Source organism: Carcharodon carcharias, chromosome 8 (assembly GCF_017639515.1).
Source record: "Carcharodon carcharias isolate sCarCar2 chromosome 8, sCarCar2.pri, whole genome shotgun sequence".
Lineage (NCBI taxonomy): Eukaryota > Metazoa > Chordata > Chondrichthyes > Lamniformes > Lamnidae > Carcharodon > Carcharodon carcharias.
The window spans coordinates 77,208,172-77,223,644 of record NC_054474.1 but is presented as its reverse complement, the minus strand read 5'-3'; the positions used below and the strand labels follow the sequence as shown (position 1 = coordinate 77,223,644).

General features: G+C 38.4%; 1 protein-coding gene across 1 annotated transcript; it reads right to left on the bottom strand.

The window, feature by feature from the left end:
• Positions 1-7,353: 7,353 nt before the first annotated feature.
• LOC121281453 (trace amine-associated receptor 1-like) lies at positions 7,354-15,024 on the bottom strand. Its single transcript, XM_041194399.1, has 3 exons — positions 14,992-15,024; positions 10,927-11,858; positions 7,354-7,396 (listed from the first exon to the last, which is right to left on the bottom strand). Exons 1-3 carry the CDS (start codon positions 15,022-15,024, stop codon positions 7,354-7,356), a joined length of 1,008 nt encoding a protein of 335 aa, XP_041050333.1.
• Between the last annotated feature and the right edge of the window lie 449 nt (positions 15,025-15,473).

Here is a 15,473-nt window from a genome sequence, read left to right as displayed (position 1 = left end):
AATTAGACAAAAGTTTCAGGGAATTCCAGAGCTCATGACCCAAATGGATAAGCTTGAGTTTACAGACATAAAACTGCCTGTCAGTGGCTGTTAATTGTCAATCAACTGAAAGTGTTTGCCCGAATAAGTGTTAATTAGCTATAAGTGAGAATCAGTGCGGAATAGAAAGGAGGTGCTGCTTTTTATTCTTTTTGTTTTATCTCCAGTAGCTCATGAGTTTTTTCTTTTGACTCCAAGCTGGAAGACTATAACTTGCTATTACTTTACTAAATTAATAACTAGTTAACTAACCAAAAAAATAAATGTTAGACAGACAGGAAGGACAGGCTATAACTGCAACATGTTGGATGTTTGAGAGCATTGTGCTCCCAGGCAACCATACCTGAGTCATGTGCCAATTGGTATAGGGTCAAATATATTAGAGAATTAAGCATATGCTTGAAGAATGGGTAGAAGGGCTTTTGGTTCAGGGAAACTTGCACCAGTGTTGGGTAAAGAGGGAATTATTCCATTGGAATGACCCTATTTAGAATGGACTGGGATCAATGTCACGGTAAATCATGTAACTAGGGTTTGGATAGGGCTTTAAAGCAAAATAAATGGCGGAAGAGCATGGGGGTCAGGTAAAGGAAGATTTAGAAACCTGAAGAGAAAGAAAGATTGATACAATAGAGCAGTAACAATTTGGGTAAAGAGAAGCAGAGTGGGACAGAAAAGGACACAGAGCTTAATGGAGTGCAGATTTCACCTGTGAATAAGTTCCATGCAAAGAATAGAAGTAAAATCAATTAAAAACTCTTTATCTGAATGCACAAAGCATTTATAACAAGATAGATGAACGAACAACACAAAAATAAATAAATGGTTTAGATAAAATCAGCAATGCAAGATTACAAGGTGAGCAAGTTGGGAGTAAATATTGCAGGGTACACAACATTTCAAAAAGACAGACAGAATGCAAAAGGAACAGCAGTAGCCCTGATAATAAAGGATGACAGATGGGTAGTAGTGAGTAAGGATCTTGGCTTATAAGATCAGGAAGCAGTATCAGTCTGGGTGGAGATTAGAAACGAAGATAGAAAATATTTAGAAAATGCTGACAGGAGCAGTTTTCAGCCACCTGACAGTAGTTATCTCATTGGACAGAAAATTAAGCAAGAAATACAGGATCTTGAAACAAACGGCGAAGTAAATAATGGCGTGGATTTTAACCTTCCTCTGGATTGGACAAATCAAATTGGCAACATTAGCTGAAAGATGACTTTGTAAAATGATTTTTCTACAGTTACCTGGAGCAATACATTATGTTATCAACTAGGGACAAAGCTATTTTAGATCTCGTGTCGTAAAATACGGCATGTTTAATTAGTAAATCTTATAATAAAAAATCCTCTGGGAAAAGATGATCATAATATATTTGAAGTCCATATTAAGTTTGAGAGGAGCACACTCAATCTTAAACAAAGTGTTACGATCAGATGAGAAGGTATGAACTGGTTCCCCTCTATTCAACCTCCTCAGTTGGTCACAACAAAGATTTGTTTCTTTTTCACAAGGATATGCCTTTTCCAAATCAGAATATATTTAACTATTTAGGCTCTGAGCTATAAGGAGCCAAAGAAGGATTGCTTGAGTCAAAGAAAGAGCAAGTTTATTATCCACCAAACCGAAGAAAAATAATAAAAATGCAACAGCAAACATTCAGCCCTCATACACAATCATCCAGGTCCATACATACAGGTATCAGAAATAAGTGGAGTCCAAATAAAAAAGGTAAAAAAAATGGTTACGTTTCTTTTGATTGTCCTTGAGCTGTAGATTTCAAACACTGCAGACGATTTGGGGGTTAGCTGGTTTCTTGAATACAGTCAGATGTAGATGTAGCAAGCCATTACAAAATCTTGGTTCACTGGTAGGTTTCTGGTAGAGTTGGCTTCTGCAAAAGACAGAGAGGAGGGAGAGAGCAACCTTCAGCCTGTTTCTCTGCTGAAGACTTTCTTCACATCGCCTTTGTGTCACTTGCAATCTCTCTCCAGTGGCCTGGCAGCCTTGCCTTGAAATACTTCACCCATTGTGTATTCCCGGAAGGTTTTGGGTGTGCCTATCTGCAGCAGCAATTGTTTCAATCTACATAACTTTGCATTTTTAATATCTCTTCCTTAGACAGTTACAAGTTTTGATGGGTATCTGGATTATAGGAAATGCCTCTCTTCCCACTTCCCTGAGGGTGATTTGTTTGTTTCTCACCTTGAAATGTGGCCTTGCATTTTTAAGCAGTTTGCTCAGTCTCAGGTCAAATTGCAAAATTTCCAGTCAGTTTAAAGTTGAAAAATTATTTTCAGAAGTAAAGGGACGTAGCCTCTTGACAAAAGCCAATTACAAAGGTAAGAGTGGAGAGCTGGCCAAGGTTGATTGGGTCAATAGACTAAAAAGGTACAGTGGTAAATAAACAGTGGGAAACTTTTTTTAAAAAATTCAAAATGCTCAACAAAAATATATTCCATTGAATAACAAACTCAGCAAGAAATATCCATCCATGGCTTTTGGAGAAACTAAGGATAGTATTTGATTAAAAGAGGTGCATAATGTTGTGAAGAATAGGATTGGGAGACTTTCAGAAACCAGCAAACATTGATGAAAAAAGTTAATTTAAAAAAGGGAAAACAGAATGCAAGTAAAATAGATAGGAATATAAATAGATTGCAAGAGCTTTTACAAGTATGTAAAAAGGGCACTAGCTGAAGTAAATGTTGGTCCCTTAGAGACAGATAGGAGAAATGATCACAGGGTATGACAACATGACAGAGATATCGAACAAATCTTTTGTGCCTGTCTTCACAGTAGAGGACACAAATTTCATACCAGGAATTAGAGGGTAACCTAGGTGCTAAATAGAGTGAGGAAATTAAAATAATAAACACTAGTAGAGAGAAAGTACTGTAGAAACGCAAGGGACTAAAATCTGACAAATACCCAGGTCCTGATGATTTACATCCTTCGGATCTAAAAGAGATAGTGGATGCACTGGTTACGATTTTCCAAATTTCCCTAGATTCAAGAAAGGTTCCGACAAATTGGAAGCTAGCAAATGTCACATTGCTATTCAAGAATGGAAGATGAGAGAAAATTGGGAACTACAGGCCAATTAGCCTAATATGAGACGTGGGAAAAATGAAATTTATTGGTAAGGAAATCTTAACCAGGCACTTAGAAAATCATAGTGTGATCAGGCAGAGTCAATATGGTTTATGAAAGGGAAATTGTGTTTGACAAAATTGTAGAGTTTTTTGACGTTGTAACTAGTAGGATAGACAAAAGGGGAGCCAGTAGATGTAGTAAATTTGATTTCCTGAAGGCATTTGATAAGGTGCCACATGAAAGGTTATGAGCAGAAGAGTTGAGTGCAATACATTAGCACGGACACAGGATTGGTTAAAGGACAGGAAGCAGTGACTCTGACTGTGCGACTTGTCTTACAAAAAGTTTGGGTTTCCTGTTCTCGAGTGTCTTTGCTCACGATTTTGCACCAGCAACTGTTGTTCAACATATACAACAACAAGGAGGGCCAACCATGAATAGTGAAAGAGGGGATAATCTCCCCTCCCTTGACTGCTGACTCCCCAGCTAATTTTCCTGACTACACTGCACATAGGCATTGCTCAGAGCGACATTAACGAGGTGGAGGCTTCTCCAACAGCTGCCAGTGAGATCACTGAGCTGGGCTGGCAACACTGCAGCGATGAAACAAACAAAAAAAAAGCTAATTTTTCTGGGCTGTTGAAGGCAGTGCTTGGTTGAGAAGCCCCTGATTGTGGGAAAATCTATCATTCTGGAAGGTTCAGGAAACATAGACCTTGGTGATGAAAAGGATATAGCTCAGGAGCTCCTCTCAGGACCAAAATAGGATGTCAAGGTTGCAAATTGTCTGCCTCAGCCTGAGACAGTAGCCAGTGAACTCTGTTCCCATATCTTGCATGTTGTCCGTTTCCACTTCATATGAAAGAATAATTAAAAACAGTAGGCCACATGGCCCTTTAATCCTGCTCTGCCATGTAATAAGATCATGGCTAAACTTTGACTTTAACTACACTTTCCTGCCTGATCCCCATATCTCTCGATTCTCCTAGAGTTTGAAAGTCTCTTGACCTCAGCCTTAAACATAGTCAACAACTGAGCATCCACAGCTCCTGGAAGTAGAGAATTCCAAATATTCAATTATTCAAAACTTCAACTATTCACACAAAGTTTATTTCACAGAAGTACAATTCTCCAAAAGAATTAAAAACAAAAAATGCTGGAAATACATAGATCAGACAGCATCTGTGGAACAAAACGGAGCTAACATTTAAGCCTAAAACATTAATTTTGTTTTTCTCCACAGATGCTCCTTGACTTGCTGAGAATTTCAGCACTTTTTGTATTTATTTCAGCTTTTCAGTATCCACAATATTTTGCTGTTCTCCAAAAGAATTTGCTTCTGCCCTTGGTTAAAAATTGTTCACACTCAATTTTGTACCTAGACCTTATCTCAACATTTAAAATAAAAACTAATTAGCTAAATTTATCACTCAATCTTGTATAATTTATGTACTCCCTCTTGACTGCATTGTGCACCATTCCCCAGTCAGCCACTGACCTGCAGCTAATGCTGTATACCAACACATGACCTCATTCAGGATGACATAGAAACCATAGAAAAGTTACACTACAGAAGGAGGTCATTCAGCCCATCTTGTCAGCCCAAGGACACCCAGGTGCCCTTTCTAATCCCACCTTCCACCACCCGGCCCATAGCCCTGCAGCTTACAGCTCTTAAGGTGCAGATCTAGGTACTTTTTTAAAAAAGAGTTGAGAGTTTCTGCCTCTACCACCAACTTGGGCAGCGAATTCCAAACACCCACTATCCTCTGCATAAAAAAGTTCTTCCTCATGTCCCCCCTACACTTTCTGCCACTTATCCTGAATCTATGTCCCCTGGTTCTAGAATTCTCCACCAAGGGAAACAATTTTATCTTGTCCACTCATCTATTCCCCTCAATTTTGTACACCGCAATCAAGTCACCTCTCAGCCTTCTTTGTTCTAAGGAAAATAACCCCAACCTATCAAATCTCTCCTCATAGCTACACTTTTCTAACCTGACACCAAATGTCCACTGAAATTTCTCATGGAAAAATCACTTCTCTTGAAAACAGTTGAGTGTCAGCTCTGGCTCAGTTGACAACACTTCTGTGTCAGAAGGTTATGGTTTCAAGTAATGCTCCTGGACTCGAATTTTCTTCTCACAATCAGTGCAGTACTGAGGAAATGTTGCACTGTCAGGGGTGCTCTTTTTTGGATAAGACATGAAACCAAGGTTACTTTTGCCCTTTCAGATGGTTGTAAAAGATCCCGTGGCACTATTTCAAGGAAGAGTATGGGAGCTATCCACAATATTTCTCTCTTAATCAACATCAGAAAAAACAATTATCTGGTCAATATTGTGTGCAAATTAGGGTTGCCGTGTTTCCAACATGACAACAGCGACTACACTTCAAAAAGTACTTCACTGGATGTGAACGTAATGTCCTGTGGTCATGAAAAGGCACTATGTAAATGCAAGTCTCTCTTTTGAAAAGAAAACAGATTTCATTTTGGAGTCCATGTAGGGAGTATAGTAGTGGATATACATCCACATCACACCTGTCTGTAAAATGACGCTTGGCACATCAATGATTCCTGTACCATTCTTGTTCTTAAGCAAGTGACAATGTGAATAGTCAATCATTCAACAGATAATGGTTCAAACCCACTAAATAAACTAATCACTCATTCCAGTATTAAACATTTGCTATTCTGATGAATATATTTTAAAATGTTTCCTTGTTTGAGTTCAAAGATCTGTTTTGGTTTTTATTAGCTTATGTCCCCACAAAATAAATATTGCCTTATAAATCTAGCTGTGACTTAAAGCATCATGTGTGAAACACAGAACTATTCAACCAAATGGCTCCATAATCATAAATATTATGAAAAGGGAGACAGCTGTGGATTTCCCAGCATCACTCAGCTGCCCATTGTCATTAGATTCAATGTTTCAAAACTATTTATTGGTGACAGTCTGAAAGCAGAGGTCTTCCTTGAATGAGAGAATGCTCTCCGCAATGACAATGAAAATCTACTGCAGTGACACCATGAATAAAGGTGTTGCTATTCACAGCCCAGCATTCTCAAATACAAAGGAATGCAAAAATCACAATGATTGAAAAAAATAAGTGCTAACCTCTATTTTGGGGCATATCAAATGAATCTCTTCCCACAACAGTTCAACAAATTTAACAGTGAACAGCCAAGCCATACTGATCAGTTCGTAATTCTATGTTCTGTTTGTGCTGAGATAGCAGGTTGGATGTGGTACTGAGATAATTGGCCTCAGTGCTCCTGCACTGAAGAGGGAAAAATTCCAGGATTCACTCTTCAGATTGCTATCCAGCAATTCCCATTGGGAATGTGCATAAGCATAAGCATGGGACAAAGACAGGATCAGGCTTATATGTGCTACCTTCTTCAATCAAACAAGACAACAGGCTAACACTTGTTGTCTCAAAATAAACCAATAGCTGTTTAAAAAAGGTAACGGAGCTCAACTAGTGCTTGTACAATTTCAGTTCTGCCAGGGATCAAACCCTGCATGATGCAAAGGAAGTGAAGGAAGAAAGAGTAGAAAAATGTTCTCATGTAATGCCTCATTAACAGTTATTTGTAGTACTGAAATAAAGTTAAAAAGTGGACATTTTTTGAACAGTTCTGATGTATGATTCATCGCTATAAAAATGTAATTAGCTGGTACAGAACATCACTTCATGCACCAAATAAAATCTTTGCAAAGAATCTTTACAACAATGCAGCATAAAAATTAACAGCCAACAGCTAGGATTTCCAAAGTTGCACAATTCATAAATGTTAACAGGAACTTAAATGAGAATAGATAAAAACTCATTTTACAGTCTCAGCAACATTTGTCTCTGTTGACATGCTAACATGTCAATACAAGTTTGAGGGGGAAAAAAATCAATACTGTTAAATGCAAATACACCAAATAATTAAATTTTAATATGCTCACTGTATTATGGATTTATGGTGTCCTTTTATTATCTTTGCCATATCACATTATTTTTTATTACTTATGTTACAAATCACTTAAGAAACAGGGACTTATTAACAACAGATTAATATTCCCAGCTGTGAGAAGGATTGCCACTCTTGAGTTAGCCTCTACAACCACAACAGATGACATTCAATCAGGAACGCTAGTCCATTGTCTCCCAAGGTGGACGGATGCTTACCATATTACACATAGCATGAGAAGCAAGGACTTATTGACAATGGATTAATAATTGGTTTGATAATTCCCTGGGCCTCTGTATCTTGAAATGATTCTTCCTAGCTTGTGATATTTCCTTCTAAGATCATCCTTCCACCTGTCCTCACACCTACCACCTTTCTCCCAGGTCCCCTGGCACCAAAAAGAAATCAATACCATACCTGATCTCTCAAAGTCTCTGGAGAGGGCATAATTAATGAAACAATCTTACTCAAAGTCCAATCAAACTAAGATAAAAGCAAAATATTGCAGATGCTGGAAATCATGAAACAAAAACAGAAAATGCTGGAAAAAAAACTCAGCAGGTCTGGCAGCATCTGTGGAGAGAGAAACAGAGTTAACGTTTCAAGTCCATATAACCCTTCTTCAGAGCTAAAGTGAAGTAGAAATGTGATTAAATTTAAACTGTTTAATGGAGGTGGAGCAGGTGAAGCTGGGTAGAAGGCCAGCGATAGGTGGGGGCAAAGGAGAGATTGACAAAGATGTCATGAACAAAAGGTAAGTTTTGGTAAACACCTTGTCAAACACCAGGAGGGAAATGCAGAATGTAAAATTAAATTAGGATCTTGTTTTGGTGGCCAACCAGGCAATTAGTATTTGCATTGTCCATTGGTCACCCTGATTCTTTCCCTTCTTAGTCTTCCCCAACCCTATGCTTTAGTTGAGGTTAACAGGCTGATAATAGTTATTGTGTTGTGCCACCACTCCACCTGCATCAGACCACAATTAATTGACATATAATCATTCTACAAAACATTTCACCCAAGCCATACCTAATGGTAGTTTGAACAGTTCAGTTGATTATAATTATCAGGCCACAAGTAAACAGAAAAAGCAAAGAGCAAATAAAAGAAGCATAGGTACTGCATGCCTTCCAAAAATGTTCTGACATTGGTTCCTAAAATCATGAGATAGCTGTGCTTATGCTGCAAGTTAGAGAGTTATTGCATTATTTCTCTTGCTTCTGTGATACTTGAACATTAAGTTAGAAACCTACTATAAAACCAATTTACCAACATCACCATCAATCCCACTCTCATAGGCCTCTCTACCAAAGCACCTGGGCCGAGTTGCAGGTGCCTGACAGCCCGAGTGATGTTTAACAGCAAGCCGAAGTAAGAAGCAATTTCTTTTCACCATTTGTTCTTCAAAGCAAGTTATTTACTCCGTTTCTAAACCTGTGGAAAGAACACAGCTCCAATACCTGGACAATAAGAAGTTTAATGAAAAGTTAAAAAGGCACATACATGAGGGAGCCATATAGCTCTCTGATGATTATATTGTTCATGGCTGCACTATTCGTATAGTCAATGGATTCAAATTTAATTCAGCCTACCAGGATAGATATCTTTGCAAACACATGCTCTCAGATGTAGGGATCTGCTTGCAGACAGCAAATTTTAGATAAAATGAGTGAATATTCATTCATGTAGAAGGTTAAATGAAGGGCTGTCAGCTCATTTGTTAAAGGCCAGTCAGATTTGTCAAATTCATTAGAGTTTTTTTTGAAGAGGTATCTCTGGATAAATAAAAGGATTGCAATAGATGTTGTACATAGGATTTTCAGGAGGTGTCTCAAAAAAGCTGGTTAGAGAAAAATAGTATTAGAGGAAATGTAACAGCACTAAAAAATTGGTTGATGAGTCAGAACCAAACAACTAGGACAAGTGGGCAATGCTTGCACTAAAGAAGTATTGGAAATGATGTACAGCAGAGGTCAATATGCTGGATCTACTTTTATTCTTATTTTACATTAAATAATTTGGACATAAAAAGTACAATCTCAACATTTTTGACGCTCCAAAAGAAAGGATTTGGCAAACAGCAGAGAGAACTTGAAATATTTCATATTAGCAGAATGGATAAATAGATAAAAGATGTAATTTAATGTGGATAAATGTGAGTTAATGCATTTTGGAAAGAATCATGAGAAATAGGAATATACAGCCAATGGAAAAGGACATGGGCAAATTAATAAATTTAAGGGCTCAAATACATTATTCTATGAAATTCTCAGTGCAACTAGAAAACTCCAGGGAAAAAAAACCCAAACAATTTGAGCATTTTAAGTCAGAATAGAGCGTATGGGAGTAAAAGAAGCAACCAAGCAAATTGTACAAAACATAGGTTAGGTCACAGGTAGAATACTGTGTGAAATTTTGAACAACCGTTGTAGAAAGGGCCTAAAGTGCAGATTCACCAGAATGAAGACAGAGATGTGAAACCATAGTAGCACATAATGAGTTTCAACATTGTAAATATTTCTACTGGAACAGATCACATCAAGAAGAGGGGGGGGTGGGGGTGCGATTAATTAAGAGGTAGTTAAAATGATGTTTTTTGATAGAGGAGTGAGCAGATAATGAATAATTCCTCCAGTTGTCTGTGAGAACAGGTGATCAATTTAGGACCGTCACAAAAAGAATAAATTAGGAAAAGAGTTTTCATGGAAAGCCTTGAGAAAGCTTGTTATAGGAAATATTTAATTAGAGACAGTTTGATAATTGTTTGAAGCAGAGGAGGATACAAGGCTCTGGAAAGAGATTAATTTGGCTTTGGACTCTTCAGCAAAGAGTTAGTACTGACGATTTAGGCCAAATGGTCTTCTCCTGTGTTGCAAATACAGATGGCTCATAGCATAGATTGGAATGATTACTTTCTTCAAACATTGAAAATAAGACTCTAAGGTAAATTTATAATGGAATCAGCAGCCAACGAGTTGTATTTATGAAGTGCTTTTAATTAGCAAAACATCTTAAAGTGCTTCACAGGAGCATAAGTAGACAAAAATTGACACCAAGCTAATGGAGACATCAAACACTCAGCAAAGTGATAGGATTTAAGTAGATGGGCTAAGCATTTTCCTTAAAAAGACCATCTTGACACCAGAATGAATGTGTATTCTATATAATTTCAAAGCCAAACAGTAGGTTAATATCCTTTAAGGATTTTCCCATCGCTACATTCTGGAGTCAGGTTAAGAGCAGTCTCCTTTGTGATGCTGTCATTTCTATGGTGAGGTAGGTAACTGCACTTTAAAAGACATACATGGTACATTAAAAAAAATTCAGTCAAGAGAGACAAAGAACAGTTATTCTGAATAGAAGTAAAGCTTTAAGAAGACATGGAAAAATGAGATCAAAACATTTATCAAAGCCATTTCACAAATAGATCCAAGTTATATAACAAAACAGCAACAAGGAATTCAGAGTTACAATTACTTTACCTCCAACTTACCTACATTTATACAATAAATCACCAAACATTTTGTAGCATATATTTTTGGCTGCTTTGATCTCTTTAAAATCACATACCACAACACTGATAAGACCACAAAAAATTTCCCATAATGTTATACAACTCTTCCCCGACAAGACAAAGGCCAATTCCCCATGTTTACATTTTAGAACAAATTATTCAATAAGTTAAAGAGCTCTTTCTTGCAGTCAAAACATATTAAACAGCTATATGCAACACTCATGTCACTTCCTGCTCATTTTGCTCATTCAGTTAATGGAAAGTCCATGTGATTTAATGTGTAAGTATAACAAGTTGTGTATTCCACCTGGTGGTGCCTGACAAATTGTTATTTTGGCAATTACTCCTCAATATCTTACAGCCAATTATCATACAGAAAGCTCGCCGGAAAGATTTATTGAAGGAAGCATATAAAATAGGATTAAGAGCTGAATTAACATAACCCAGCCACAAAAAAACTTCAAGAATAATATGGTGCACTGGGTATCCAAGCAAAGGGTTAGTTATATTGGTAATGAAGAATGGCAACCAACAGAGAAGGAAACACCCAATGATGATGCCAAGAGTTTTAGCTGCTTTCCTTTCTTTCTTCATAGAAGAACTTTGACCTGTCATCACTGTGCTTCTTCCCTGGAAACCATGCTCAATGCTATATATCTGCCTGGCTTGGATCCTGGCTACTTGGAAAATTTTTCCATATGCCACTAGCATTATTAGCATGGGAAGGTAGAAGGAGATTAGGGAGGCAGAGACAGCATAAGGAATATTGACAATAAACACACACCCATATGGATCAAGCTGTGAAAGAATGGCTTCTAATCCCTTCAAATGGACATCCAGCAACAAGGGCACAAATGACACCAAAGCAGGCAGAATCCAGCAGATCAGAAGGAGGACTGTCACTCTCTTCTGAGACACCCTGAATCGATACTTCAAAGGGTAGCACACGGCATAGAATCGATCGAAGGCAATGCAGCTGAGGTTCATGATGGATGACGTGGAAAGCATCACATCCATGATTGTGTGGAGTTTACAAAAAGTCTTCCCAAAGTGCCATCCAAACACCACCTTGGTCATGCTAATGGGCAACACAATGATGCCAACCAGGAAATCTGCAACAGCCAGTGACAGTATAAAGGCGTTGGTTGAAGTCTGCAGTTTGGTGAAGTAAGCGATTGAAATAATTATCAAGAGGTTGCCAAAAATGGTCCCGACTACGATTATGGTGAGAATACTGAAGGTGGCAACATTTTCTATGGTTTGCCATGTTGCATGCGGTGTTTTTCCTGAAGAGTTACCATGTGTGGTACAGTTATAAAGATATGCACTGTTCATCTCCTGCGACGATATGCTAACAAGATAAGCTAATATTGCAATGATGATTTATTCCACACATTTCACCGCCCCCTCCCCGTCTCCACTGTTATTTGAAATAGTTTTAGTGATGAATTCTTCGTGTTTGTTTTTGAGCTCTTCTTACATCCAATCAACGTGGGATCCAGGAAATACCAAACCAGCAAACTAGTTATTGAATAGTCAGCCTTACCCAAAGCACACTTTTACCAAGGACTGCTGATGTATTTGCTTCTCTTCTCTCGCCGCCTGTTTAGCATACCGCTAGCTGAAGCTGCGTTGTACATCATTAACCTACGTGGCAATTAGTTATCTCTGACAGTCTGCAGCTATACGACTGATGTTGGAGATAATAAAGGACTGTCGACGTTATCCTTGCTATATAAATGGAACATCTAGAGTTAGCAGTTACCACCAGCCAACTAATCAGTACCAGTCATACAAGTCACCTGCACAATTCGTACTCGAACAGAATGCAAATCAATTATGTTGCGAAAACACTTGAGGGGTGGGGGTTGAAAAGACAGTCGGTTGCAATCAGTAGGGAAGCCAAAGTTAATATTTAGAAAGTTGCAAACTCAGTGACATTTATTCAGATGCCTACTAATGAGTATGCATAAATTGAAAATCATCCACAGTGCAGTGAATTTAATAAGATTTAAAAGGGAAACGCTTTTCAACCACTTAAGAGCCGATGTCGGGGATTGGCAGCCATAGTTTATGACTTTTCTAAAGTAACCAATAGAAAAAACGATTGTCCCAGTGTCATCAACTAAGAGACAAAGAGAAGTGCTCTGCTTTTAAAGGGGCAGTACATATGGCACCTCATTTTGGATGTCTTTTGCTAGTTCCTGGCCTGCATACATCCTTTGCTCATACGTTCCTTTTCAACGGTCTTATTTTCCTGCCTCCTTGCATTTCAGAACTCCAGGATGCTGGACAACATTGCAGATCAAATAGTGCACCAGCAATAGAAGCTGTTTAATTAGGAGTTAAGTAAGATACAGTTACGTTCTAAGTTGTATCGAAGGGGTATTGCAAATGTTTGGATTCCATGAATAAACAGAGAGGTCAGATGGAAGATTAGATTATCTGGCCTAAATGTAGTTTGAATAATACAGAAGGAGAGTATCAAATGTGTAGAAACCAAAATAATTTCAGAAAGACTACAATTTGAGGTTTGGAAATGAATATACATGGAAATTACAGTTTCTTTCATAAGTATGTGAAAAGCAACAGGATATGTGTGTGCGTGTGTGTGGGTGGGGGGGGGGGGTCATGTTGAGAATGAGGTAATGCTGGAGATATTTAATAAGTTTTATACCTTATTTTATAAAGGAAGGTCTAAGTGATACTGGATGAGTGTCGGAAGAAGATAAAAACAGAGAAAATAATAAGAAGTTAATGGATTCTAAAATAAGTCAGGACAAACTGACTAGCGTCCCAAAATATAAAAAGATGTTGGAGAGGAAATAATGGGAAATTAAACCAAAAATTTTTGAAAAGGGGAATTATAGAGCTGAAGAATGGCAAATGATTCACGCTTGATCGAGGAACTGCAAAGAAAATTCTGAGCCATATAGTCTTACCTCTGCTGTGGGTAAGATTAATGAATGCATAGAAAAACCTAGGTGAATGCTGACTAGTCATGGCCATTCTAAAGAAGAGCCAAATTCTATTAATTTATGTGCATTTCATGAGGAAATCGCTGAATGTGTAGATAAAGGAAATGTGGTGGAGGTTACAAATGTAAATTTACTTCAATGTGTTTGATGAAGTACCACATAAAAGACTAGCTACAAAAATTCAGAACTCATGGTTACTTGTCGCCGTTATTGCCTGACTGGTAATCTGGCAGAGCAGATTACTCAGCCATTGTGGAATCTGCCTAATTTTCATTTTATTGGTTTTGCACTAATCTAATTCCCTGGCCTAGTCCCTCTGCAGGCAGGCAATCCATCAAAATTGACTTGGGAACCTGATTGGATCCTTCCCCTAACCTGCATTTGCAAGAAAAAAGATGCAATAAAAAAGGATCACCCTCATGAATAAAAACAAAAAAACTGCGGATGCTGGAAATCCAAAACAAAAACAGAATTACCTGGAAAAACTCAGCAGGTCTGGCAGCATCGGCGGAGAAGAAAAGAGTTGACATTTCAAGTCGAAGGGTCATAAGGACTTGAAACGTCAACTCTTTTCTTCTCCGCCGATGCTGCCAGATCTGCTGAGTTTTTCCAGGTAATTCTGTTTTTGTTTTGTTCACCCTCATGAATGCTGTCCAATCTCTGTGATGTAAAAATACCAGTCAAGTGAAAGAGAGAGTGTATCCTCCAACTCATCATGAGGAGCACCACAAGATCATATTTGTATCATATTAAAAACACCCTAGATGTAATGCCCATATGCACATTTGTGTTTCATAAAGCTAGATCCATAACAGCTACACTTTCTTAGCTGAGCTTCCCAAAAACAAATATGTGGCTCTAATTTGCAGCTGGATCTGGATCTCACTCAAAGATTTAGTTCAAGAATGCCAGGTAAGTGCCTCTATGAAATAGGCACAGGGCATCTGAGGTTTGCTGCATCTCAAAGGTGATGGCTGCATATACTTGCATAACCTATTGGAACTCCTGGCAAATGACCAGTTGTGTACCCAAAATCCCTTCTTAATTCTTCAATTTCTTCCCCCTCTTTACTTTTCTTTCTATACCTGATTTGACATTTAATTCACCCGTTTTTTCAGTCTTTCCTCTCTTTATTTCTCAATCCTTTAATCCTATTAATTAGAAGAAACATTGTTTCCCATTGTTCACCCAGGTCTCTGATGCTCTCTTGCCTTTGCAACACTGTTATCAGCTTCCACTTAGGCAACTTTGTGGGCACATTTTTTAAAAACCAAAGCATGCATGAACAAGTCTAACTAGCAGCAAGCCATGAGATGCCCTGGTCAAGCAAGACCTGGACCAATATCTGTGGGCCTTTTAGAATTGCTCCACTTCAGTAACATGGAATAGATGTTCAAGAGATATTCTACATCTCTTTCCTGCTTCATTTAGCTCTTCCAGTCCCCTGATTTTGGCAGACCTGCTTCAGCCACCATGCTGCCTGGTCCATGTTTTGCTGCCCTGTTCCTTTGCTCAGATATTTTGCCTGAAGACTCCATACATTTCGAGCACATGTGGACTCCTGTTTCCTAGCCCCTCAGCTCATGGCCTTACTTTGTAAGAGTGGATTGACCTATTCAAAAGACATAGCTGAACTTTCATCTCACTCTATTCCTTTCTTCCCCATCCACTTGTGGTTTTCAGCCTTTCTGAAATGGTTTTGCCCGGCACCTCTCCCAATCTTTGCAGCCATTTGTTTAGACCAAATCCCTGTCTCCTTTCTGCCGTCATCCTGGTCACTGGTCTGCTATTGCCTGTTGGCTTCACTGCCCCTATTTCTTAAGCCTGGTTCTATTGCATCCGTCATCTCAGCTAGGTCTACCCTGGTTCCCACCGC